This window comes from Cyprinodon tularosa, unplaced genomic scaffold, assembly GCF_016077235.1.
Source record: "Cyprinodon tularosa strain WSP-4 unplaced genomic scaffold, ASM1607723v1 ctg407, whole genome shotgun sequence".
In the NCBI taxonomy this organism is placed as follows: domain Eukaryota; kingdom Metazoa; phylum Chordata; class Actinopteri; order Cyprinodontiformes; family Cyprinodontidae; genus Cyprinodon; species Cyprinodon tularosa.
This window is the reverse complement of record NW_024039127.1, coordinates 88,202-113,991: the sequence shown is the minus strand read 5'-3', so window position 1 is coordinate 113,991 and position 25,790 is coordinate 88,202. Positions and strand designations below refer to the sequence as shown.

The 25,790-nt window shown below is 40.0% G+C and overlaps 2 protein-coding genes across 4 annotated transcripts; both read right to left on the bottom strand.

Annotated features, from left to right (window-relative positions):
• Positions 1 to 204: 204 nt before the first annotated feature.
• On the bottom strand, positions 205 to 14,083 carry LOC119791976 (macrophage mannose receptor 1-like). Of its 2 annotated transcripts, XM_038298383.1 has the most exons (7): positions 14,003 to 14,083; positions 13,628 to 13,812; positions 6,104 to 6,317; positions 2,151 to 2,483; positions 577 to 677; positions 362 to 476; positions 205 to 328 (listed from the first exon to the last, which is right to left on the bottom strand). In XM_038298383.1, exons 1-6 carry the CDS (start codon positions 14,037 to 14,039, stop codon positions 363 to 365), a joined length of 984 nt encoding a protein of 327 aa, XP_038154311.1. In that variant the 5' UTR covers positions 14,040 to 14,083; the 3' UTR covers positions 205 to 328; position 362. The 2 variants fall into 2 exon arrangements, with proteins under 2 accessions (XP_038154311.1, XP_038154310.1); XM_038298382.1 differs by lacking the exon at positions 205 to 328 and having other exon boundaries at positions 351 to 476.
• LOC119791977 (collectin-12-like) lies at positions 303 to 25,344 on the bottom strand. Of its 2 annotated transcripts, none has more exons than XM_038298384.1 (4): positions 25,017 to 25,344; positions 24,073 to 24,170; positions 23,858 to 23,988; positions 303 to 356 (listed from the first exon to the last, which is right to left on the bottom strand). In XM_038298384.1, the coding sequence occupies exons 1-3, from the start codon at positions 25,312 to 25,314 to the stop codon at positions 23,881 to 23,883; spliced, it is 504 nt and encodes a 167-aa protein (XP_038154312.1). In that variant the 5' UTR covers positions 25,315 to 25,344; the 3' UTR covers positions 303 to 356; positions 23,858 to 23,880. The 2 variants fall into 2 exon arrangements, with proteins under 2 accessions (XP_038154312.1, XP_038154314.1); XM_038298386.1 differs by having other exon boundaries at positions 25,209 to 25,344.
• Positions 25,345 to 25,790: the final 446 nt, after the last annotated feature.

Genomic DNA, 25,790 nt, shown 5'->3' with positions numbered 1-25,790 from the left:
GACTCATTGATCACCACGAAAATTATTATTTTTTATTTTTTTACTGATTAACACTAAATTCATTAAATCACCACAAACGTATTAGTTTTAGGTATAAATAATGAATAATAATAAATGAACCATTGATTATTCCTGCTGACCGAACTTTTCCTTTAAATTAAAACAATGGAGCTAAAATGTGACTAAAAAGGTTAAAATAATATTGCGGTTCCAAACCAACACATCCATCAGCTGTTTAGTTAATATTACATCTTTAATGTGTCTAACATTTTTAAGGATCTACTGATATCTCAAACATCATCATCATCATCATCATCATCATCATCATCATCATCATCATCATCATCATCATCATAATCATGTCATTTTAGCTCCTCCTCCTTTTTCTCCTTGTAGAAGGTCGTTCCATCCAGACGTTTCTTCCAGCTCAGTTTGACTTCTGCAGACGAGTTCGTCTCCTGCAGCTTCTGCTGGAGCTGAAACACAAACCTTCATGATGCTGGTGCAGAAATCAACGGCTTTGCAGCTAGATGGGGCAGAAGATAAATCTGAAGGTCATTTCCTGCCATTATTTACCTTTTCCTGCAGCTTCTCCAGGACAGCAGGATCATTCAGATCCACAGCAGAGTTTCCCACCAGCTTCACTTTCACCACTTGCTTTGTGAACGGCACCGGGTCTTTAAGAGAAACATCCAGAACATTTCATTAGCTACATTATTCCAATATGGATGTCACCTCCTGAAATCTGTCTGCCATCACAACATCAGGACAGGTTGCTGAACATTAAGACCAGAAAACACCAAATCCGTTTTAGCGTCCGATCAGACAAAAAAATGGGTTGGAAGAGGTCGTTTAGCGCCACGACCTCTTCCAACACAATTTTTTGTCTGATCGGAGTGTTCAGTGGTGATAATGTCCTGCAGGGGGCAGTGTAGCTTCGGCTGAACCCAGGTCTACTTTAGTCGGACTACGCAGCAATTCTATTTCATGGGTCTGACAGGAAGAAAGACGCGGTTACAAAGTAAAACACATCCGCTTTGACGTAGACAAACGTTATTGTCATTTAGTATGCAAAGAGCGTATACGAAACTAAATTCTGTTGCACACAGCTTACAGCAGTGTAATGATACTGCAGTTGGAGTAAGATAGACATTACAAATATAAAGTGCAGCAGTGATCAATGTAGGAGAAAAATAAACCAGTTGAAAAATAATGGTGCAAAAGGCATGAATATAAACAAGTTCTGTGCAGTGAAAAACAAATATGATGCATAATGCAGTAGAACATTGAGTTGTGTCCTATTTAAAAAGATTTTAAAAATTCCAGCCACATTGGTGGTGCAAGTTTGATGCAGAGCACAGATTAGAGTTCAGCAGGTCAGCAGTCTGATGGCAGCGGGAAACAAACTGTTGCAGAATCTGCTGGACCTGCATCGAATGCTGCAAAGCCTTTTCCCAGAGGGCAGTTACGGGTTCGGGACACGCAGCGCTGGGATGGCATTCCAGGTGAGGGTGTCTGTGATGAATGTGGTGCTGCTGACCACCTCTACAGCTGAGCTGTTGATGAGCAGTGGAGCGTGGTTAGGCCGCTTCTTCCTGAAGTCCACCATGATCTCCTTGGTCTTCTCCACCTTCAGGATCAGGCTGTTATCTCTGCACCACCAGCTGCTCCACCTCCTCTCTGTAGTCCAGGTCGTTGTCGTCTCTGATGAGGCCCACCACCGTGGTGTCGTCTGCAAACTTCACCATGTGATCGGTGGTGAACCTGGGGACGCAGTCGTGCGTCATCAGGGTGAACGGCAGGGGAAGGGCTTAGACTGATGACATCAGAGGTGTTCTGTCCGACCCAGACTGACTGAGGTCTGTTTGGGAGTGTTTGGGCATGAACCAAACATTTCTCACAATGATCAGCCCAATTCAAACGAACCGATTATCTCACCATCACACAGGGCAGCTGAGACCGGTTCTGATTATGAACTTCCTCGTCTGTTTAAAAATTTTAAACTGTTTTAAAAGGAGACTGTCTCTCTGAGACCCTTTTAACATTAGTTAAAATTTATATTTCTGATGCAAACTTTAATCATCATAATCGTTAAACTTAAAAGTTTAAGATATAAAACAAACTATCATTTACACACAGTAACAGCTTACCATGGTGGCATATAAACGGTTGTCTTAAATCACATGGCCAGTCCCCCCAGTGACCAGAGTAATCAAAGAATGCCGACGCGCATTTATCTGATCCACCATTAGGTTGGCCTGAAACCCAGGGTCGATACACATACATGGTTCCGTCCGACCACTTCCAGCTGTCTCTGTAAAAGCCTGCCCAGCAGAAGTGGCCTGCTGGGATCACCGCCCTGATCTGGTCGTTCTCCGACATGTTTCTGGGAATGGCCAGCTCTGTAAAGTGTTCCCGGCAGTAGCTCCGAGCGTCCTTCCAGGTCATTGCAGTGTTGATGAAGATAAATTTTGCATTCTGTCCTGAAAATGATAAAACAGACTGCACTTAGCTTGGTAAGTTTATGTCATATTCTAGTGTTAAATGATTGCTAGCTGAGCCCCAAAATTATTTTACTTTTAAAATTTTGTATCACTTTGATTTCTTCTATGATGGGACCAACTTTGACATAGTTAAAACTACAGAAATAAAAGCTTGATATATAAATAGGTACAAAATAAATGAAAAAAATAAATTATACTTTGTAGGGTTGATGATGCAATACTGATTTCATGTGATTTTGTACTAAAATCATGCAGCTGGACAAACAAGGTGATTCTTAGTTATTGGGAATCAAACTGGCTTATTTCTAACCCAAATAACCTGCATTTAGTAGCTCTATAGCAGCGCTCTGATTAACAGCTAGTAAAAACCCATCTCCGTGTGGAGACGTCAGAGGGAGAACACTGTTAGAGCTAGCTTAGCATGCTATAATACATCATTGTTAAAAAACATTCAGTCTGGAGTTGGTCTGTGAGGTTGAACCATCAGCCAGTTAAAGCTAAGGAGAGGGGTAGTGATGCTGAGGGACAGAGAGGCATCACAGCTTCCAAGTCAGAACCATCCAGGTTGAACCTCTAGCCTCCAGAGTCAGACCCTGAGCGCTAATATGACCGCAGCAGCCTAAATAGAAAACAAACGGCAGGGAAACACGACTGCAACGCCTCTGGTACGGATAGTAGTGTTGGAGGCTAGAAATGGTAGAATTCTCAAAAATCAAGACGCCTTCAGTCGAATATCTCATTTGCCTACAGGACGGAGGAAAGCGTTTATTGACAGGTCAAATTCACATGCTGTCTTTAGTACACATTTACAGTGTGTCACATCATCACAGACAATCTCAGCTTTTTCCCAACCCTCTCCCCATTTTAAGCTGTATTGATACACTGCTCAAAAAAATTAAAGGAAAACTTCGAAAACACATCAGATCTCAATGGGGAAAATAATCCTGCTGCTTATTCTTACAGACATAGACTGGGTGATGTGTTAGGAACAAAAGGATGCCACACCATTTGATGGAAATGAAAATGATCAACCTACAGAGGGCTGAATTCAAAGACACCCCAATAATTACAGTGAAAAAATGATGCAGCAGGCTATAGTCCATTTAGCTGAAATTTCAATGCAGCAACTCAAAATGGTATTCAGTCATTGTCATGGCCCCCATGTGCGTGTCTGCATGCCTGACAACGTGGGGGCATGCTCCTAATGAGGCGACGGATGGCGTCCTGGGGTATCTCCTCCCAGATCTGGACCAGGGCATCACTGAGCTCCTGGACAGTCTGAGGTGCAACCTGGAGGCGTGGGATGGATGGAAACATAATGTCGCTGAGGTGTTCTATTGGATTTAGGTCAGGCGAGCGTGGGGGTAGGGGGGGGGGGGGGGGGGGCAATCAATGGTACCAATTCCTTCATCCTCCAGGAACTGCCTGCATACTCTCGCCACATGAGGCCGGGCATTGGCGTGCACCAGGAGGAACCCAGGACCCACTGCACCAGCATAGGGTCTGACAATGGGTGCAAGGATTTCATCCCCATACCTAATGGCAGTCAGGGTGCAGCATAACATTCTCCACGGCTTCTCTAGACCCTTTCACGTCTGTCACATGTGCTCAGGATGAACCTGCTCTCATCTGTGAAAAGCACAGAGCTCCAGTAGCGGACTGGCAAATGCCAATGGAGCTCCACGGTGCCGGGCAGTGAGCACAGGGCCCACTAGCGGACATCGGGCCCTCAGGCCACCCTGGTAAAGTCTGTTTCTGATTGTTTGGTCAGAGACATTCACACCAGTGGCCTGCTGGAGGTCATTTTGTAGGGCTCTGGCAGTGCTCCTCCTGCTCCTCCTTGCACAAAGGATATTAGGCCCATCAGATAGCGTTCCCCCCATGTTAAGCAGGGGGGAACGCTATCTGACGGGGTTTATAGGCCCGTCAGATAGCGTTCCCCCCTGATGTCATTTAGGTTGAGTTGCAATAAATGCTAAACTCTCTGCAGGTTCTTGTCTTTGTCGTCCGCTCTATTCAGCTGGCTTTAGAAACACACGGCGAGAAGGTGGGGGCCGGGTGGGGAGGGTTACGGAGGCGAGAAACGCAAAAGTAACGCAATAGTTACTTTTACTAGTAACTAGTTACTTTTATTGTGGAGTAACTCAGTTAATAACTCAGTTACTTTTTGGGAGAAGTAACTAAAAACTATAACTAATTACTTTTTCAAAGTAAAGTGCCCAACACTGAGAAGAACCACCTGTGTTTGAAGTCCAGTAAGACCAAGGAGATGGTGATGGACTTCAGGAGAAGACCCCCACCTCACCCCTCCGTGAACATCCAGGGCAGGAGATAGAAACTGTGGAGAGTTTCAAATCCCTGAGCGTTCATGTCAATAATAAACTGGACTGGACTCTTAACAGCGACGCCCTGTAAAAGAAAGCCCAGAGCCGCCTCCTTACGATTTTTTTGAGAAATCCGATTCTTTTGTGCTGTTCACATTTCCAAATATATGTGACCTGTAAGTGATCTCCTGTTTGAACTGCATTCACACAACTTAAATGTCCCACATGCGCAGTAGAGGATGCAACAATGTCACAAGCCAGCGTGCTCTGTGTATAGAGCATCTAGCAGTCCATCCTTTCTTTGCCAACCTCAGCCAGGACTTTAGGAATAAAATCTTTTCAAGAGGGTTGAAAATAAAGACTGCTCTCCTTTCGGTCCACCAAGGTTGTTGTCTTTCTTCCTGTTTCTGCATTGCAAGATGCAGAATAGTGACCTTTGTTGAGTATTAATGGCGTTTAGGTGGGAAGAATGCGACCTGGCTGTTCAGACACAGGTGGCATTTGAAAAGTTCAGATATGTATGAGATTCAGGACCGAAGACCCAAGTGGCATGGGTCGCATTGTAAAAACTCAGATCTCTGTTGTGCAGACATAAAAAGATCAGATACAGATCGCATATGGACAAATACATTTTGTCCATCGGATTTCGGTAATTTCTCGCTGCAGTGTGCCCCTGGAACACCCGACCTCTGCTACTGTCTTTAGATTCTGATTTCAGCCTCACGGACTCTAGACCTGGACTGCTCAGTGGAACAGTGGGTAGCACTGCTGCCTGGCAGCAAGAAGGTCCCAGGTTTGATTCCTGGCCCAGGGTCTTTCTGTATGGAGTTTGCATGTTCTCCCTGAGCATGTGTGGGTTCTCTCTGGGTACTCCGGCTTCCTCCCAGAGTCCAAAAACATGACTGAAGCTCTACTCAGATCTCAGATGAAGAACCCATGTTATGGTAACACACCACTACATTTTTCTTTAACCAATTCCTGCTTCTCCAAAAACTCATCAGTCTGTGTTTTAAGAGTTCAATGGAAGCTGGCTACTTTCTATGGCCTCATCTCAGAATTACTGTGAATAAAAATTATAAAATGTTTGCAGTTTTCTGTTCATTGTTCTTGGAGCAACCTGAATCCAAATCATATCAAATTAATGTCCTAGCAAAACGTCACTGAATTGTATTTTTTTATGATCAAATACTGGAAAAAAGGTTATAGAATAACTAGATTAGTTCTTCTATAACACGTAGCCATTCTCCAAGATGAAAGCTGTAACTAAACTCTTACCTGTCACATTGGAGCAGACCGACCATAAGAGCTGTTCACAGTAGGCATCGTGCCACTTTCCCGTACTGTACAGGGCTCCACATCCTGCCCCGTACCACAGTGTGTCTGGTTGTCCACTGTCCCAGTTACTGAAGTTTGGATGTTCAGTTTGGTAAATATCTCTATCAGACAACCAGTTCCAAATGGTCACATCACGATACAAACCAATCCAGGCCTGTTGAGAAAAAACATTGGTTATTAATGACTTTTACAAAAACAAGAAGCATCTCGCTGTTTTAAAGGACCTAATGCTCAGTCCGTGGAGTTTTGTGCAGTTTTAAGATTGAACCTCATATGAAGGTTTTACAGGAAACTTCACATCACTATGAAAGCAGTTTTATAAGCAGCCAGACTGATGAAATCGTACGAAAAGTTATGCACCGTAATTTCGTACGTTTTGGACGTTTTTTTCGTCGTATGCGCATGCGCATCTGACGCACCATTTACGAATCTAGAATATAAATTACAATTAGCCCTAACCCTGACCCTAACCCTAAGATATAAAACAGCCAGCAACGTAGTTAGAGACATGAATAAGTGCTGATTGCACTGTTTTTCCCAGTTTTACGTCCGTCCGCGGATCTGCTTTTTTTTCTGTCTGCCAGCGCATGCACACTGATGTGGTTTTTTGAGGAAAAACGTCCAAAACGTACGAATTAATGTGTGCATAACTTTTCGTACGATTTCATACGCACTGATAATGAGAATATGTTGAATATTGTTTGATATTAGCCCAAATTCGTAGCTCTGCACTGGACTAAATGAGTATGGCTCAAACCAAAATCATCACGTTGGTCAGAAGTCTTACTCTGTGTGAAAGGTCCATGTATAAACACTCATATGTTTTATCATAGAGAGATGTGACAGCCTGCAGTCACACTCTGAAGCTGTGAGGTAACTTTAATATTTTTCATTTTCAAAATGAGTTGCACATTTCATATGTTTTCATTAGCCTGACTTTAAGTTAGCTTTTTGCAGTGCACACATTTAGTTAACTTTGTCAGGTTGTTTTTTTTTGTTAAGATGCAATTGATTAATTTCTTTTTCTTTGAATTGCCAGTTACCTTTGGATCTGCTGGTGGAAGACTGCAATGAGCTCCAGCTTTCCTCAATTAGTCGCTCCAGGCTAATCAGCCTAATTATCCCCCCTGTGTGCCAACAGTGGTTTGATCAGCCTCTATTTAAGTTTCCCCCATGTCCCGAGTTCTTTAAGTTAGTACCTGAATTAAAGTCTGTCTTATTGACCTCTGTCTTTTGGCCCAGTTTATCATTTTTTGAACACTTTTTTTGTGAAAAATTTCAGTGGTTTTCTGGCTGGTTTGTGCAAATCCTTCACAAGAACCCTAATCAACATGACCCCCAGAATCTTCACAGATCCTACCAGGATAGAACTTCACTTTGGTTTACCTCTTCCCAGAGGAGAACAATCCCCACTCAGGGAATCATCTTTTTACTTTTAAGTCAGCGATAATTCTCAGGATGTAAGACCAGAAAATGAGTCTAACTTGGTCTATAGAACCAGTTGTGAACTGGTCAGGCCAACTGCTGCCAATGACTTACTCCCCAACAGGGTGACCTGTAATCGCTTTGGTGAGCTGGAAGGTATAGAACTGCCCCACCTGGCAGCAAACAGGTGTGTTCCCTATAACATCTCACCCACATCGGAAAAAGTGAGCTGTAATACAACCTTCCAACTGTTCTTGTGAAGATGGCTGCTCTGCAGTAACAGCCATCCAAGCGTGTGTACTATCTAGCTCTTTAACAACCATTTTCATACCATGGACAAACCTGAAGAGATAAAAGAGAAAAGCTCTCCACTGATGAATGGTTTAAAGTCACTATAGGAGTTTCACAACAAACTAATAATTTGCTACTCCTGGTAGAAGGAGCAGCAAATAAAACTAAAACTGATTGTGTGGTTCGTATGGGACCAAGACCGATATTAAGGATTGTTCCAGCCCCATTACCAAGAAACTGTATTATTGATCTAATGACTGAATCATCTTTAACAATGCCATATAAAGAATGAGGTGTTGTTTACGTTCTTACCAAGGAAGATACACAGAAACCTGTATTTTATATTAAGATGGCACCAAATAATTTTACATGTATAAAGCTGAATGGAAGTGTTAAGTTGAGGAAATTGACCTGACAGAATTTTTCCACAGCTGTGAAGGTAGCAGAGGGGTTTAGTCCACTATCCAGGAGCGACATCTGGTGGTGGTATGATGATGAGAAATTAATGACAAGTTACCTAAAAATTATTTCTGTTTGTGCTATAATTACACTCCTTCTACCTATCTGTTTGTATCCAATGCAAGCTGGTGATCTTATTATAAACTATGTTGTTCCTGCAGACTGGATCAAGTAGAGAAGCAAACATTTTTTTATTCTGAGGCCTAAACCCACTTTTATTGATGCCATAGGCGTCCCATGGGGAGTTCCTGATGAATATAATTTTGCAGATCAGGTTGCATCAGCGTCAATATTCCTTTGGATCACAAGTAATAAGAATGTGGACGGCATAAATAACATGCATTACAATGTTAAAGATTGTCATATTATACTACTTCAGGGCTGGCTGCGGTACATGAACAGCTATCTGCAACTTCTAATACTGCTTTTCAAAATGGAATTGCAGTAGACATGTTACTCGCTGAAAAAGGTGTCTGTGCTATTTTTGGCTCACAATGTATTTTTATTCCCAACAATACAGCTTCTGATGGTAGTCTTCGCACAGTTGGATAAGGCGGCTAACTGCGGAGCTAAAGGTAGCGAACATTCCAGCAAGATCAACCATGATCGGACGGATGGCTATGTCTTCAGTCTGCACCGCCTCTCCAATGTCAACCTGAATAGAGATGTAAGTAAAACCAAATGAGCCCCATGGATGATGCAGTATTGTTTGATCTAAAACACTGTTTACTCTGTGCTTTTAGTCTTTTACATTGAAAATTATGTTTTTTAATTCACAAAAAACTGGTCTGTAATGATTACAGAACAGTTCTTTTGTGAATTAAAAAACATAACTTTTGGTGAAAATACTGGAGTAGGCTTCCTACTTGTCAGACAACGGAAAACTTTGAACGTTGTATAATTTCTCTACTTTAGCAAAGAGTAGCGGTTTAAACGGAGGAAAGTATAGGACGCGGTGCGCCTTTCTCTGAAGAACTACTGAGCGGGAGGAGACAGCCAGGTGAGGAAAAGCTGTTCTTATCTATCGATTCAGTATTTTTATCATACAGACATTAGGCTGTTGTTCTTGTGCTATGAGCTAGCTGCTAGCTAATGACTTTGCTAGCAAAGCAAGATAACTAAAAAGCTTCCCTGTGTCGTTAATGATAGTAGGACATTCTTCAGTATTACTTATGCAATAGGGGCACATCGCCCGTCAAAAACCTATTATCTCCATAATGGATATATGTCTGATTTTCTCATTTCCTTTGCTGCATGATGTACATTTCATTTATTCTAGCGTTAGGTAAATGTATCTTGAAGGAGAACTCATCCAGAACTACCATGATAGATATATGATAGATATAATGTCTGAAGCTGGTGAAAACAAAACTGCGCAGCTTATGCAAGGAGGATCGGTTGTCAGACCTTCTTTTGTTGGCAATCGAGAAGGATGTGCCAATCATTCACAGTGAGGTTATTAACATTTTTAAAGACATGGCTAACAGAAAACTGCTGCTGTGAACAAAAGAGAACAAAAATAGCAAAAATGCTTAAAAGTTGGAAATTTGTTTTTAAACAGTTAAATCACCATGACGGAAAATACGTTTTTGGATCATAATCTTGGATTTAGTTTGGGGGGAAAAGAAAGGCAAGAGACTGAAATAAATAAGACATTGACCTTCACTCAACACAGAAAAGATGAGACAATGAGGAAAAAAAGAAAAGAGAAACTGACAAGAAAAAACGAAGAGGAAAGATTGAAGAAAATGTATATAGGTACTTACAAAATACACTAAGACACAAACAGAGTAGGCTTTTCTCATGGTGACATGCATTAATAAAATGTTTGTTTTGTTCTTTTTTTTCTGCAGTTCCACGTTAAAGTTTGATGCAGCAGCTCAGCTTTTCTGAATGGACCGTCTCCATCTCCACTGTCAGTACAGCAAACCAGGCAGACATTCTTTTTTATAGGTTACAGTACACTAAAAGGTTGCATTGTGTCCTTGTATGCATTTTTAACAGTTTAATTCTGTAAAGACAAAATATGTCTGGGGGTCCAGCTCTGATGTACATCTTTGGCTAAATTGCAGGTTTAAATATTGAAATACTTTCCTACAACAAAATAGACCTGCAGAAAGAAATTACTAATAAAATATTTTACATATGCATAGTTCTATGTTCTATGTAGAGATTTCCCTTAGCTTTGATTGTATGTCTCACAATTTTGTAATTTATCATTGTTCATTAAACTCTGAAAGCTATGTGACTTTGTTAATATCCTGTCCTAAAATGCGATAAGATGTGCCCTTTTTTTTTTTTGAGCACCTGCCCCTTTAGTGGTCTCTGCACGGCCCTGCAACAGACTGAAAGAATATTCAGATGTAGACACTTCTATGTGGGACAATTGGATGTCTACGTTTGGAAAGCATAAAAACCTGGTATCATCTGTCCTTTTATCTATTGCTGTTTTTGCTGCCATATTAACACTTTGTGGATGTTGCTGCATTCCCTGCATTAGAGCTTTGGTTTAAAGATGAATAACTACAGACATAACCCCATTGCAGCAAGATGTGATTACTCTACAGGTAAAACCCAGTAAATAAGAATATTTTGAAAAACTTGATTTATTTCAGTAGTTGCATTCAAAACGTGTAACTTGTACATTATATTTATTCATTGCACACAGACTGATGCATTCAGATGTTTATTTCATTTAATTTTGATGATTTGAAGCGGCAACAAATGAAAATCCAAAATTCTGTGTGTCACAAAATTAGAATATTACTTAAGGCTAATACAAAAAAGGGATTTTTAGAAATGTTGGCCAACTGAAAAGTATAAAATGAAAAATATGAGCATGTACAATACTCAATACTTGGTTGGAGCTCCTTTTGCCTCAATGACTGCATTAATGCGGCGTGGCATGGAGTCGATGAGTTTCTGGCACTGCTCAGGTGTTATGAGAGCCCAGGTTGCTCTGATAGTGGCCTTCAACTCTTCTGCGTTTTTGGGTCTGGCCATCTGCATCTTCCTTTTCACAATACCCCACAGATTTTCTATGGGGCTAAGGTCATGGGGAGTTGGCTGGCCAATTTAGAACAGAAATACCATGGTCCGTAAACCAGGCACGGGTAGATTTTGCGCTGTGTGCAGGCGCCAAGTCCTGTTGGAACCTGAAATCTCCATCTCCATAGAGCAGGTCAGCAGCAGGAAGCATGAAGGGCTCTAAAACTTGCTGGTAGACGGCTGCGTTGACCCTGGATCTCAGGAAACAGAGTGGACCGACACCAGCAGGTGACATGGCACCCCAAACCATCACTGATGGTGGAAACTTTCCACTAGACTTCAGGCAACGTGGATCCTGTGCCTCTCCTGTCTTCCTCCAGACTCTGGGACCTACATTTCCAAAGGAAATGCTAAATTAGCTTTGGTCAGAAAACATGACTTTGGACTCAGCAGCAGTCCAGCTCTTTTTTTCCTTAGCCCAGGTGAGACGCTTTTCGCGCCATTTCTTGGTCAACAGTGGCTTGACACGAGGTATGTGGCAGTTGAAACCCATGTCTTTCAAGCGTCTCTTGGTGGTGGATCTTGAAGCACTGACTCCAGCAGCTGTCCACTCCTTGTGAATCTCCCCCACATTTTTGAATGTTTTTTTTTTCACAATCTTGACCAGGGCGCGGTGATCCCTATCGCTGACCACAGTTTTTCCTTCCCTTTGCCTCTCTATTAATGTGTTTGGACACAGAGCTCTGAGAACAGCCAGCCTCTTCAGCAATAACCTTTTGTGTCTTTCCCTCCTTGTGCAATGTGGTGATGGTCGCCTTTTGGACAGCTGTCTAATCTGAAGTCTTCCCCATGTTTGTCGGCTTCAGAACTAGACTGAGACCATTTAAAGCCCTTTGCAGGTGTTTGAGTTAATCAGCTGATTAGTTTGTGGCACCAGGTGTCTTCAAAATTTAACCCTTACTCAATATTCTAATTTTGTGACACACAGAATTTTGGATTTTCATTTGTTGCCGCTTCAAATCATCAAAATTAAATGAAATAAACATTTGAATGCATTAGGGTATGTGCAATGAATAAATATAATGTACAAGTTACACCTTTTGAATGCAATTACTGAAATAAATCAAGTTTTTCAAAATATTCTAATTTACTGGCTTTTACCTGTAATGTAAAATCAACAGTCAGATCCCACTAAACCCCTGTTGGAAGAGGAATTTGTTTCAAACCAGTTTGTGTTACTTTATTATTATTTTTTTTACTTTTACATTTTATTTTTTAAATGTAAGGCATTTTCTTTTCTTTGCTTATGATTAACTGGAAGACAGTGATGAGCCTTAATGAAGTTTCTGTCTTAAACCACTGAATGGTGACAGATAGGAAAGGAAGCACTGATGTTCTTCCTGATCTTTCTTGTTTTTTTTTTGTTTTTTTTTGCTTTTATGTTACTATTCTTATAACACATTTATAATTTTATGTATTTTACATTTTTTACAGTTTTTACTCTGTTTTATTTTTTATTGTTCCGTTAGGGGACAAAAGGGAGGAATTGTGAGATGAGATATTAGACTGTGCCTTTCCTCAGCCAAATAGAAGTAAGCTTGAACCTGTCTATGCTGGAAGTTATGTGGGGAGTTGGGAGTCAGATGACGGAGGGCGGTTGCCTCCTAACTCTAGAAAAGGGTTAAATATAGATAAATGTCCTTCAAGGTGGTTAACACTCCCTAATGCTGTGAACGGCAGAGACAGCTGCTTTGAAATGTTTTTATGTGACTAGTGAAAAATGTGTGTCTTTGATGAACTCAAACTTGTTTCTCTTGGCAAGAACGAACGTTTGTGTGTAAGAATTCTCTTTATATGCAGGAATGGGAAACCGACCTGCCGGAGCCTCACTAACAGTTCAACTGTGAGTGTTGTTCTCCTCTGCAGTAAATAAAACTATTTCTTCCTTGCATATCGACTCTCAGTGCTCATTTTATTTCACATGTTCATAAGGAAGAGAGCAGGGTCTTTCTATGATGGTTAAATATGTTTTAGCTACAGAGAATTGTCAAACAGAATGTTAAACCCTTTCCATTAAGAATCGGATATTATGTAAAATATTAGTAACGGCATTTGACCCAATGCTGGGTTTCCTCTTGATTTGTGTTTTAGAACACAAAATAACACATTTATCAATATAATTAAATTTCAAGTGTAGTTAGAAGAAAGAACAATGAAAATAAATACCCGATTACTAAAAACATTCATAACCACTTTCGGTTTACATTATTTTCAGGACGAAAAGAGAAAAAGTGACTTTACATATGTAAAGGGAGACAATTTGTTCCGGTCCACCATGTTGTTCAGGGTTGTTATGACGTCCAGGTTGTCCACGGTAACCAGGTCGGTGTAATTTTCCCTGCAGTAACTCTGAGCTTCGGTCCAGTTCTTTGGTTCATAAATGAAATGGTAGCGCCGTTCAGAGAGAGAGGAGACGGAGCAGAGAGCTGCAGGGACAGACATGGAAATATTACCCCCAACATCTGGAATCATTCTCCATTTCAGGAATAAAAATCTCATATGAAATCATTTTTATTTTATAAACATCATATATTGGAAAATTAAACATTCCTGTTTTAGATAAAAGTTCAGCTTTTAAAACAGGAAAAAATGAAGATTAAAACCGGTTGCACTTGCCTGATGCAGCAGTGATATACCAGAGAAGGTTCTTCATTTCTGCACATTCGCCGGTCCTCAACCTGCAACTGAAGAGATTCTGCTTCAATTTTATTATGAGGATGCAAAATCAAACACAAGCTATTTGCATTTTAGACGGCAGACTTTCCTAAGAATCCCTTAAGTGTTATTTTTTGAGGACCAATACATTTTAAATCCCAAATGACTTATTTGACTAGAGAGGCTTCATCACCTGACCTCCTCAGGGTAAAGAAACCCTTTGTGATTGCAAAATGTGGGGAACTATAGGATCCGTTGTTTTCAGATGTTATGGTATTAACATTCATGTTAAGGCCATCAAAAAAACAAGAAGTAGATAGTGTTGAGGCTGGCTGGTGTTCACAGGAGCCAGACAGTTTTTCAATCCCGAGTCAAAGCCTTTCTAGACTATGTGATCTTTCCTAACAGCTCTGTTCTCCTGAGGAATAGCAGAGAGCTGTGATGATCCATCTCACACTCTATATTGAGCTTGTTTTTTTTCCTGTATTTAACAACAGTACTTAGTCAGGCAGTGCCTGGATAAGTTGGGTTGTTTAGTACTGTCAACAACTATCTGGAAGAGAGGCCAGACTCCTTCACACTCAAGATTTTTTTCTTCAACAATTTACTGTTGGTTTCAACTTTCTGTAACTTGTTTTAACCACATGCTGCAATATTCTATTTCAAAGGGGCCACAGTATCTAAAGCCTCATGAAGAGAAGATGAAACCCCTTTAAAAACGTCACCAATTTGTGAATGAGACTACATTCACTGGCTGCCCTTAACAGTATTGTTCAGTGATACACAAAAGATAAAAACTGCATTATCTGACAATAATTTATCAGAGTTAACCTTCTGTTGGGGGAGGAGAACTCTGTTAAAGTATTTTTAAAAGTTACTAAAAAGTGGTCAGAGGGGACAGGATTGTGAGAAAATACTGTTATTTTTTCACAGTCAATGTCGTATGTCAGCACAAGATCCAAAGTATGAAGATGGGAATGCTTGGGACTACGCACATTTTGAAAAAAGCCAATTGAATCTAAGATAGCACTAAAGGCTGCATTTAATCTCTTACCTTCAATGCCAGCAGGGATGTTAAAACACCTGTCAGGTTAATGTGTTCAGATGAAACTTTGTAGAAATGAGATGCTTCACTCTGTCTCATGATTCAATCAAGAGACCACACTGCCTTGTGATCCAGTCGTGGAGTGTCCTGTCTTCATGAACTGATCAACTGTTCTGTCAGAACAATACTCTGTTTGTAACCATGTGTCATGTTCTGTTAATAAAACGCTCTGCAGAGGAGGTCCAGTGGGAGACAGTGTGTTTGAGTCTGGGGTTCAACTGTCTATCCTTCTGCAGAAGCTATATGAAAATCCATTACTGTGTATTTCAGTTCTTCTTTTACAAACCTACATTTTTTAACCCAATATTTTTGGTGCCGAAACCCGGGAGTCAAGTAAATGGTAAATGGTAAATGGCATGTACTTATATAACGCCTTTATTCAAGTTAGGAGACTTGACCAAAGCGCTTTACACTACATTCATTCACCCATTCACGCACACACTCACACACTGATGGTGGCAAGCTACATTATAGCCACAGCTGCCCTGGGGCTCGCTGACAGAAGCGGGGCTGCCGTACACTGGCGCCACTGGGCCCTCTGACCACCATCAGTAGACAATGCAGGTGAAGTGTCTTGCCCAAGGACACAACGACACTGAAACCGTCTGAACTGTCAACCCTTCGATTTCAGAGGCAAACTCCTACATCCAACGGCACTGTCGCCCCTAGATCCAATTGTCCAGGACCGTGTGGGACCAAGGCCAAAAATCCGTTGACAGCCATCCCCCCTTCGCTGGACTTGGCCAGTTTGGTCCAGCCCTGCCCTGGGCATCTTGGTGACCACTCCAGAGGAACTGATCTACACGACAAAGGGTAGGCCTAAAGCTTTTGATCAAAAGTTGGTCTGGGACCATTTAAGTTACAGCTGTACCAAGTCTTGTTGATGGATATGGCATGTATGGAGCATGGGGGATATTAAATGCATTAAAAGCAAAAACATGAATAGTTCTAGCAATTAATGGACAGGCAGTTAGACTTATATGTGATACAGGAGCCTGTAATACTTGTGTTAAAGATAATGTGAATGCTAAAACCATCTAAAAAGCTATTTTTTGTAAAATCAGCAAATGGTCAAACATCCTAGGAATGTATGTCAAGGGCAATAGAAATAGAAGACCTTCAAACAGGAAAAAGGTTGCAAGGTTGCATGTTTTTGTAGTAATATCACCAACTCACGCCATTAATCTGTTAAAGTGAGACTTAATGGAAAATTAGGCATTGCAATGTTCCCCACACTGGGGGGAATGAAGGCTGTATGAATAATACATGTAATGCTCCATGTCTATTTTCCAACTATGGAAACAGTCTTATAAAATTCTGTTCGATGTAAAACCCCAGGACCAAGATTTAGCATGTGTTAAAATAACTCTGCATTCTTTGCTATCACAATCTGATGAAAATGATTTCAAAGATATTCCAAATGCTTTGTGGTCTACAGGAAAAATTGATGTAGGACTGTTGACAACTGTAGATTCAGTTAAAGTAGTTCCTAAATCACTCAAGGATAAAACAATATCTGCTAAAATGTGAAGCAAAGGAAAGTATAAAACCAGTTATAAAAATTTTAGCGGGTGCAGAAATAAGTCTGTTGCTTGGGCCATGTTATTTCAGAAGAAGGTAAAAAGCTACAAGAATGTCTTTTTTAGAATTGTGCAATTATTGCAGGGCTTAGATTCCACATTATGAAAAAAAAACTCAGCTTTTCTTAAGTTTTTTTTATGACAGACTAGTAGTTATGTCAGAGACGATCTAATGGACCCCAGAAGTAGAACAGCAATTCACAAATCTAAAAGTAGAACTTTTCTCAGCAACTGTCTTACCTCTACCAAATTATCAAAAACCGTTCATCCAAACAGTTGGCGGTAAAGCAAGTTATATGACCTCTGTGTTTGCAGCCTCATGGTGATAGGCTCAAGCCTGTAGTGTCCTACTCTAAAGGGTTAAAGGGGACCCGTGGAAACAGTAGCTCCCCATATTCTTATTTTTTATCTTTATTATATTGTGTAGCTAGATGTGTGTATATATATATATATATAGAAAACTGTAACTGGAGCGTGTAACAAAAGTAATTTCCCTCTGGGATAATTAAAGTATTTCTGATTCTGATTGAAAGCAGCAGCTATTTTGAGCCATGAGTTTATCATGTCTCTAGAGGAGGGATAATGAGTATAGTACAACAAGTATTTAATGCAACTGCAGGATTAAATAACTACTTTAAAAATTTTTGCAGAGCATGTCTCACATGTTGCAAAGAACATGTAATCTTCCCAAAGCTCCTTTTGTTTCCCCACAGGAAGGCCTGAAGCCTGGAGACCGTGTGCTGATTAAAATCATCAAGGGGAAAATTGGGCAGCTCCAGGGTGTGAAGGACCCTACATTGTGCAACTAGCAACTCCAACCGCTGAAGATCCAAGAGAGAAACACTTGGATCCACCAGAGTCATTGTAAGCTGATTAAAGATTTTCCTCAGCGAGATGCCCAGTTACCTTCACAGGGACCCCACGACTAAGGTAGGGATCTGTGGTGAAGCCCAGCTTCAAAGGCGTTAAGCAATTTAGAGCTTTTCGTCTCAACGCTGGTGAAGAAACCAACCTAACCCAATCCCTTAGCGTCCTGGTTAGTGGGTGCTTCCTTGGAGGGACTGGTGAAGATGGGTAAACTAAAGTGGCTCTGCTGCCTGATGATGACCATTGGACTGGTGCTCTTAGGGACTCAAGCTGACTGCCAGAGACAAAGGAAAACCAGAAAGGTTTTTGATGGATCCACACCAAGTCATCCCTACAGCGCCAATATGTGGCGGCAGCATTCCAAGCACGTTGCTGAAGGTTTGAATAAAACAGACTCGTTATGTTTGTACTCATACAGACCGCTCTGGATGAGTTGAAGATTTAAAGAGATATGTTGACCATCACACCTCCGGTGCAAGTCCAGCACCATGGACAAGTTGGTTCACCATGGGATCATGGTGGCAGGTGCTGATGAAGATAGCTTTACCATTTGTAGGATTGTTTTTCATATTTTTCTTTTTTATTTGTTGCTTAAAACCATGTCTCCAGTCAATGATTCAGAGAATGATAGGATCCACTCTAATCCAGTATTGAGCTGTTACTTATCTGCAATGCATTTATGATGTGTGTAGTAAAAATATTTTTAGAAGTGCTACATGCTAATGTTTATATGCACAACAGGAGGGAAATGTTAGGTTTATTCAATGAGGATTATAAAATTAATGTGTTCATATGAAAAATTGTAGAAATTAGATGCTTCACTCTGTCTTATGATTCAGTCAAGAGACCACACTGCCTTGTGATCCAGTCGTGGAGCGTCCTGTCTTATGACCTGATCAACTGTTCTGTCAGAACAGTACTATATATATATATATATATATATATATATACTATATATACTATATATACTATATATATATATATATATATATATATATATATATATTAGCGGTGGAACAGTTCACAAAATCCACGGTTCGGTTCGGTTCACGGTTCCGTGGTCACGGTTTTCGGGTTGGTTTGGTATATGTTGATTGTTACACCGAAATCCCATAAAAATTAATGAAATTAATGAAAAAATCCCAAAAAATTAATGAATTGTAACTATTTCCTCATGTTTTGCTGCTTTGAATTCAATCATCTCGTGCATGCCCTCTACAATCTCCAAGGAACTCAGAGCAGACGGGAGCCACAGCTGAGGCTGTAGGCTTTGCTTTGTGGAGCGCAGCGTGAGTATGTGGGATTTCGGGGTGAGCGTGATATGTTGGTCGTGTTGAAGAATGCTTGCACACTGTTTCACTTTTATCCACAACTTTCTTTCCGCCATCATCGTAGGTCACTCTAAATGCAAAGCGGTCCCATACAGCAGACCTATAAAAGTGCTGCTGGCGCGTCTTCCAACTCCTGTTCTTTCCCACTCGCCATACTGTTGAAGAAAAATTTTTATTTTTAGTTTTTAATACAGTTAATCTTATGGCATGTGTAAAAGGTATGTTGAACACTCTCATTTTGAACATATTTCTTAATTTTGACCAACTTTGTGAAGATAACCTTTCTTTGAACCAGATTACTGAATTTAAGTTTGTTCCTGAGAATTTATGGTAGCTATCTGTGGAATCTTGTCTTGTGTTTTATGACCTTAAGAATTCTAGATGCCAAGACAAGCTTTTCGCTTTTTCTTGTTAAAACAAAGAAGCAAATGACCCCAGATGTTTGCCGTAAATTAGGGGAAGCTCTAAGTTTTTCTGAGTGTCAGAGATAGCTCCTGGTTGGAGGAGCAAAAGCCAGCCTTATTTGAATAAATTAAATACAAGAGGTTAAAACTTTCTACACAGAAGTAAAAAATCAGATTTGCTCTTGCAACTCTCCAAAGATGTCTTTGTACGTCTTTGCTTTCTTTCCTTCTCTCCATTTATGTCAGGTAATTGAATGTATGTCTCCGTTGTTCTGCAGTTTTTGGTGTAAGTTTGTGTATTGTCTTATTTTTAAGTTTATGCATTGTCTTATATTGGATTAAACTCTGTAATTCTGTGACGTCAACACGCATTGCCGGTTTTCCTTGTGGCCACACGCAGCTCACCGAGAGGACCTGGGAAAGGAAGAGAGAAAGCCAACCTTTTTCCAAAGTTAACTATTTTAGAATATTTTCTTCCTTAACAATACCCACATAGTTCTCCACAACAACTGATTTTTTTCTGCTACACCCGGCTACGCTACTTCGCTTCTTCTTCTTGTTTACTACTGGTGGTTGGCGTTGGTCGCAGTACCGCCACCTTCTGCTCTGGAGTGTAAACGCTTCGCCTATGAGAAAAAGGAGCAGCGCATGAACCGAACGCAACACACACAAACCGAACCGAGACAGTCGAACTTTTGGGATGGAACGGTTTTCATAAACCGTTCCATCCCTAATATATATATATATATATATATACAGAGATGGCAAAAGTACTCACTTTCCGTACTTGAGTAAAAGTACAGATACTTGTGTTTAAAAATACTCTGGTAAAAGTGGAAGTACTGATTAAACTTCTTTACTCTAGTAAAAGTAACAAAGTACAGGCTTGTAAATTTACTTAAAGTATAAAAGTAAAAGTAGAAACCACTTTTTTCATGCCGTTGCCTACATTTTAAATGGATGTCTGCCAATAGGACTAGATCTCCGTTGTGTTCATTTTCAATCATCTCGTCGTCCATGCTACTATGCTAACGCCACCGCCACCAAGCTGCAATGATTTGCCGGCAATGAATACCGCCGAATCTGTCGATTCATCTTGTAGTGGTGCGTCAAATGCAACGTAGATTCCCATCCAATTAGATTGAATTTGGTATTGATGACGTGAAAAATAATAACGGTAACTCCATTGAAATGATTCAAAACTAAAGTAACGAGACAATTTTTTAAAATGTAAGGAGTAGAAAGTACAGATATTTGTGTAAAAATGTAAGGAGTAGAAGTAAAAAGTCGCCATAAAAATAAGTAGTAAAGTAAAAATATGAGAAAAATCTACTTGAGTACAGTATGGAAGTATTTGTACTTCGTTACTTCCCATCTCTGTGTATATATATATATATATATATATATATATATATATATATATATATATATATATATATATATATATATATATATATATATATATATATATATATATATATATATATATATATATATATATACAATTTGTCTGCACTATGACCATCAAGTCAAATTCCTTGTAAATGCAAACCTACTTGGCAATAAACTTGATTCTGATTCTATAATGACTGTAAAATGAAATAGTCTATAACAGCTTTGTTCTTCTTTTTTAGGGTCTCTAAGCTCTGGACCTCATTACTGTCTGACATCAAGACTACCTGGCTTTAAAATGTTCTTTTGCTGGATTATAATCTGGTGAAAGACAAGCCAAAAGTGTACTCACTTTTAATCACTGGCAGAGGTGAGTGTTGTTTATGACGTGCATGTTTTGTTTATTCAATTTGACTTCAGTGATATATTCTAAATTGAAGTAGTGTAGTTTTAATTTGGTTTTTATTTTGTATAAAAGCCAAAGCAACAACAGCAGCTGATAATTAGCATTAGCTATGCTCTTCTAATGCAAGTCTTTAGTGACAGTCATTGTTGTAGCTCCGTGTTTGTTTGCATGTTCCTGTCAAATAAAGATGAAATTAAGAAAAGAAAAAGCTATTCCAATATGTGTGTTTTACTTGATTGCCTTATAAAGCATGTGGATCTAAATCACACCAAATTCAGAATTTTCCTGTAATTCCTCCGAAATATAAATATTGATTTTAACATTTTCCAGTTCTGCAGTTTATTGCAAGTCTGGAATTCGCAGTGTGAGAGGCAGTGACTTTGCCATGATCTTATTATATAATTTTTCTTATTTTAACATTGAAATGTTGCTCCAGGGGAGCATTCCAAGGAGTATATTCTTACGTTCTTCAAAAGATTTGGTGTAAGTGGGAATCTGTTTTATTTTGGTGCACTACAACCAAATCAAATGACTTGAAAACCTCCTCATCATGCAGCCAAATTCTGCTAAAGACCTCAATATTTTTGTTAAAGAAACTGCTTCTTAACATCAAGAGGAATGAGTAGAAATGGGCCTTGGCTATTTGTGCTTGAACACTACTGGAAGCAGCATAAGCAGCTGTTTTACATTAAACTTTTAATGTTATTTCTTATACACAGAGTGTATGGACCTGCATTGAATGCTGGGAAGCCTCTTCCCAGAGGGCAGCAGGGAGAACAGTCCATGGTGGGGGGGTGAGGGGTCATTGATGATGTCACGGGCTCGGGACACGCAGCGCTGGGATGAAATGTCTTTAATGGAGGGAAGAGGAGCCCCCATGATCCTCTCTGCTGTTCTCACCTCTATGGTTGACGAGCTACAGCAACAGGAGCAGCAATTCCACTGCAGCAGGAGCAGCAATTCCACTGCAGCAGGAGCAGAGCCTCATGAGCTTCTGAGCATCTGAGGTGCAGGACACGCTTTGCAAGAAGCAGCTGCTGGATTTAAAAAAAATGTTTTTGCTGCTGGACGCGGCGCATCAACCAATGAGAGAAGCTGATCTGGGAGCTGGCAGGGAGTCAGACGCAGCGCTGCTGATGCAGAGCGCTATGATCACTCCTCTGAAACAGTTTATTAACGCCTAAATTAACTGAAAATGTAGAAACCTGCCGGCAGAATATGTTGGCTTTTATTATCCTGCTGCCTGCAGTTTGTAGCACAGGGTACACACAGCTCACATCAGCCTCACTGCTACAAATGTTGAAATGCTTCCTACAGGCCAATTCCTATAGGAAGCTGGAGTACCCAGAGAGAACTCACATATGCACAGGAAGAACATGCAGAGCCCCATCCAGACAGACCCCTGGCCCGGGATTAAACCGAGGACCTTCTTTCTGCAATGCAACAGTATTACACACTACAGCACCGTGCAGCCCTTCAGTAGTATATGAAGATAGAGAATTATCAGGATACATCTTTAGTTTAACTCCAAAACAGGCAGAAAGAGATGTAGAGAAGTGAAGATCTTTAAAAAAATGGAAAGAAAAACCCCATAATGGAAGGAACAGGACATCCATAAAGATAATAAAAGAAGGCAGCATGAAACCACCAGGGAGCTTAGATACTGAGGCCTGACAAAACCCAGATGAGATTTTGAAGAGTTGTGGCAGAGTTAAAACATGGAAACTGAAATAGGGTGACTAGAAATAAACACAGTGGAGCTAAAACACCACTTAAAACAACCTCCAAACCAAATGGAGAGAAAGAAAAATCTGAAATTCATTTAAGATGACAAACAAAAGTGCACAAAGGAAATAACAAAATAAATGAGTAAGAAACAGGACAGGAAACTATGGCAAAACCCAAATGACCATAATAAACCACGTAATATGGCAAGGCCTAAATGGCAATAATGAACACAGGAGTGATCAGAAAAGAAAAACAAAAAGCAAACACGTGCAGTTAGCGGCATTGGTGATGGGATGCTATTTGGCTTTTGCTGTTAGGGATTGCTTGTCATAACTCTGCACCTTTTGGTTTAAGTTTTGTTTTTGAGTTTTAGTTACACTTTGATTGATGTCTTTTTGTTTTTTCTAGTTTATTGGTTTCATTTGCATTTTGTTTTATTCTAGCTTTTGGTTGGATTACACTTGTTTCAGTCTCCTTCCCTTAGCTCCCCTCTAGTTGCTCCCCTCCACACGTTCCTTTTCACCTCATTAACCCAGCCTTTGTCCTGTCTCCCATATATACTCTCCCCGTTCAGTTCTTCAGTGTTGGTTCCTCGCTATTTATTGGCCCTTCATGTGGGTTTTCCCTGATGTCTTCTGTTTTTTTGTTAATTGTGCATATTTGCTTCTGTTGACACCTTTTTGAATATTAAACTTGCCATTAATCACCTCAGCCTTCATCTCTGCTACTGAGTTCTTCAAACCTCCACTTAACCTGAAATTGCTAAATTATTAAATTAAGAAGCATGAAGCAAACCAAAACTTAGCTTATCACTCCGTAAAATACAGTAGATGTGTGGATAATATTCCAACTGCTTGGGTTTGTCATGAATCTTTTTTGTTTAATCATAAAACCCTTCAGTGAGACCAAAGCAAATAATATGGTTCAGCACCGACACTTCCATCAGCTGTTTAGTCAATATTACATCTCTAATGTTTGTTACATTGTTAAGGATCTACTGATATCATCATCATCATCATCATCATGTCATTTTAGCTCCTTTTTCTCCTTGTAGAAGGTCGTTCCATCCAGATGTTTCTTCCAGCTCAGTTTGACTTCTGCAGCCGAGTTCGTCTCCTGCAGCTTCTGCTGGAGCTGAAACACAAACCTTCGTGATGCTATCATGTCCAAACTTTCTGGGTTTATTCAATCTGAAGCTCATTTCCTGCCATTATTTACCTTTTCCTGCAGCTTCTCCAGGACAGCAGGATCATTCAGATCCACAGCAGAGTTTCCCACCAGCTTCACTTTCACCACTTGCTTTGTGAACGGCAGGTCTTTAAGAGAAACATCCAGAATATTTCATAGCTACATTATTCCAATATGGATGTCACCTCCTGAAATCTGTCTGCCATCACAGCATCAGGACAGGTTGCTGAATATTACAGTGTTCCAGTTTTCCCTATCTCTCCTTTTAGCTTCCTGCTGTCCCGCTTCCACAGAATGAAGCCAGATTAGGAAGCGTTATACGCCCTTCAATCTGGGGATGGCACTGAGCTGAACGGCCTCATAATCTAGATGCTCCCGGAGGGTCGATTTTCTCTCAACTAATCATAAGATTAAACTTGACAAAAGTTGTTTTGTACTATAAGGTATAAACTGCATTTAATTGAGTTAGGGGTACTGACCGGGGGCAGAGCTGGATATGATTACAGTTAAAGGAACTCGCCAATATAGATTTAAGAAGTAGATTGCATCTCCAAACTACTGCTGCTAGTTTGGCTGCAATAATAGAAAACCGTTTATAGATCCAACAGGTAGCGCTCTGATGCAGGGATGGAAACTTTGTTAAATTTTTTCCCCTAATCCTCAAAATAAAAGAACATCAAAAATCAGATTTCTTTATTTTGTTTCTATAATTTCATCAATGCAACTAAACTTAATATTATGATGGAATTTACACTCACAGTATCAAATATCGTACAGTTAACATTAATCATTTATGTGACTCCAGTCAGAGGGATTGCTGACCTACAAATGTTCTTGTAGTTTGAATTGATTAGCAGTTGTTATTATTAAACATTTATCTGTTAAGAAACAGATCTTTAAATATGCATCAACATCAACCACATTTAAATGTTAAAGTGTAAAATATAAAACAAATTATTTAAATAACAGCTTACCATGGTGGCAGATAAAGGGTTTCCTTAGATCACATGTCCAGTCGGCCCAGTGTCCCTTGGCTGTGAAATAAGCACCTGTACATTTTTCTACCCCGCCGTGAGGATCACCTGGTGCCCAGCTTTCAAACACATACATGGTTCCATCCGACCACTTATAGTTTTCTCTATAAAGGCCCATCCAGCTGAACAGACCTGCTGGGATCACCGCCCTGATCTCTTCGTTCTCCGCCAGGGTCCTGGGAATGGCCAGCTCTGTATGGCGTTCCCTGCAGTAGCTCCGAGCGTCCATCCAGGTCATCAGAGTGTTGATGAAAACAAATTTTACATTTTGTCCTAAAAATGATAAAATAGAGAAGTGTTAGTCGAAAGATAACTCCACTTTGAGATGAGTTTAGGAACTCTTTTATTTTTTTTCTCCACCACAAAAAACGTACAGCCAACTGTTGACGCCCACAAAGAACAGAGGAGCCGTAGGCTACCCTCCAGAGCCCCCTAGTGGGCTGGCATGATATGCGAACATAAACAAAAGACTAACAGAAGCTGGACTTGAGAAGCTTATATCATATTTTTGTGTTAAATGATTGTTTCTAACTTCCAATGAAATTCAGTTTAGTAAGATATTGTGGATTTCTTTGCCTTCATCTATTAAGAACTCTGATATAAATAAAAACACTAAATGCTCAACAGTCAATTTATTAGACAAAATTATAACAAATAAATAAATGCAAACAGTTATCAACGTTTTAATTATAAACTCATTTAAAATACATTTTC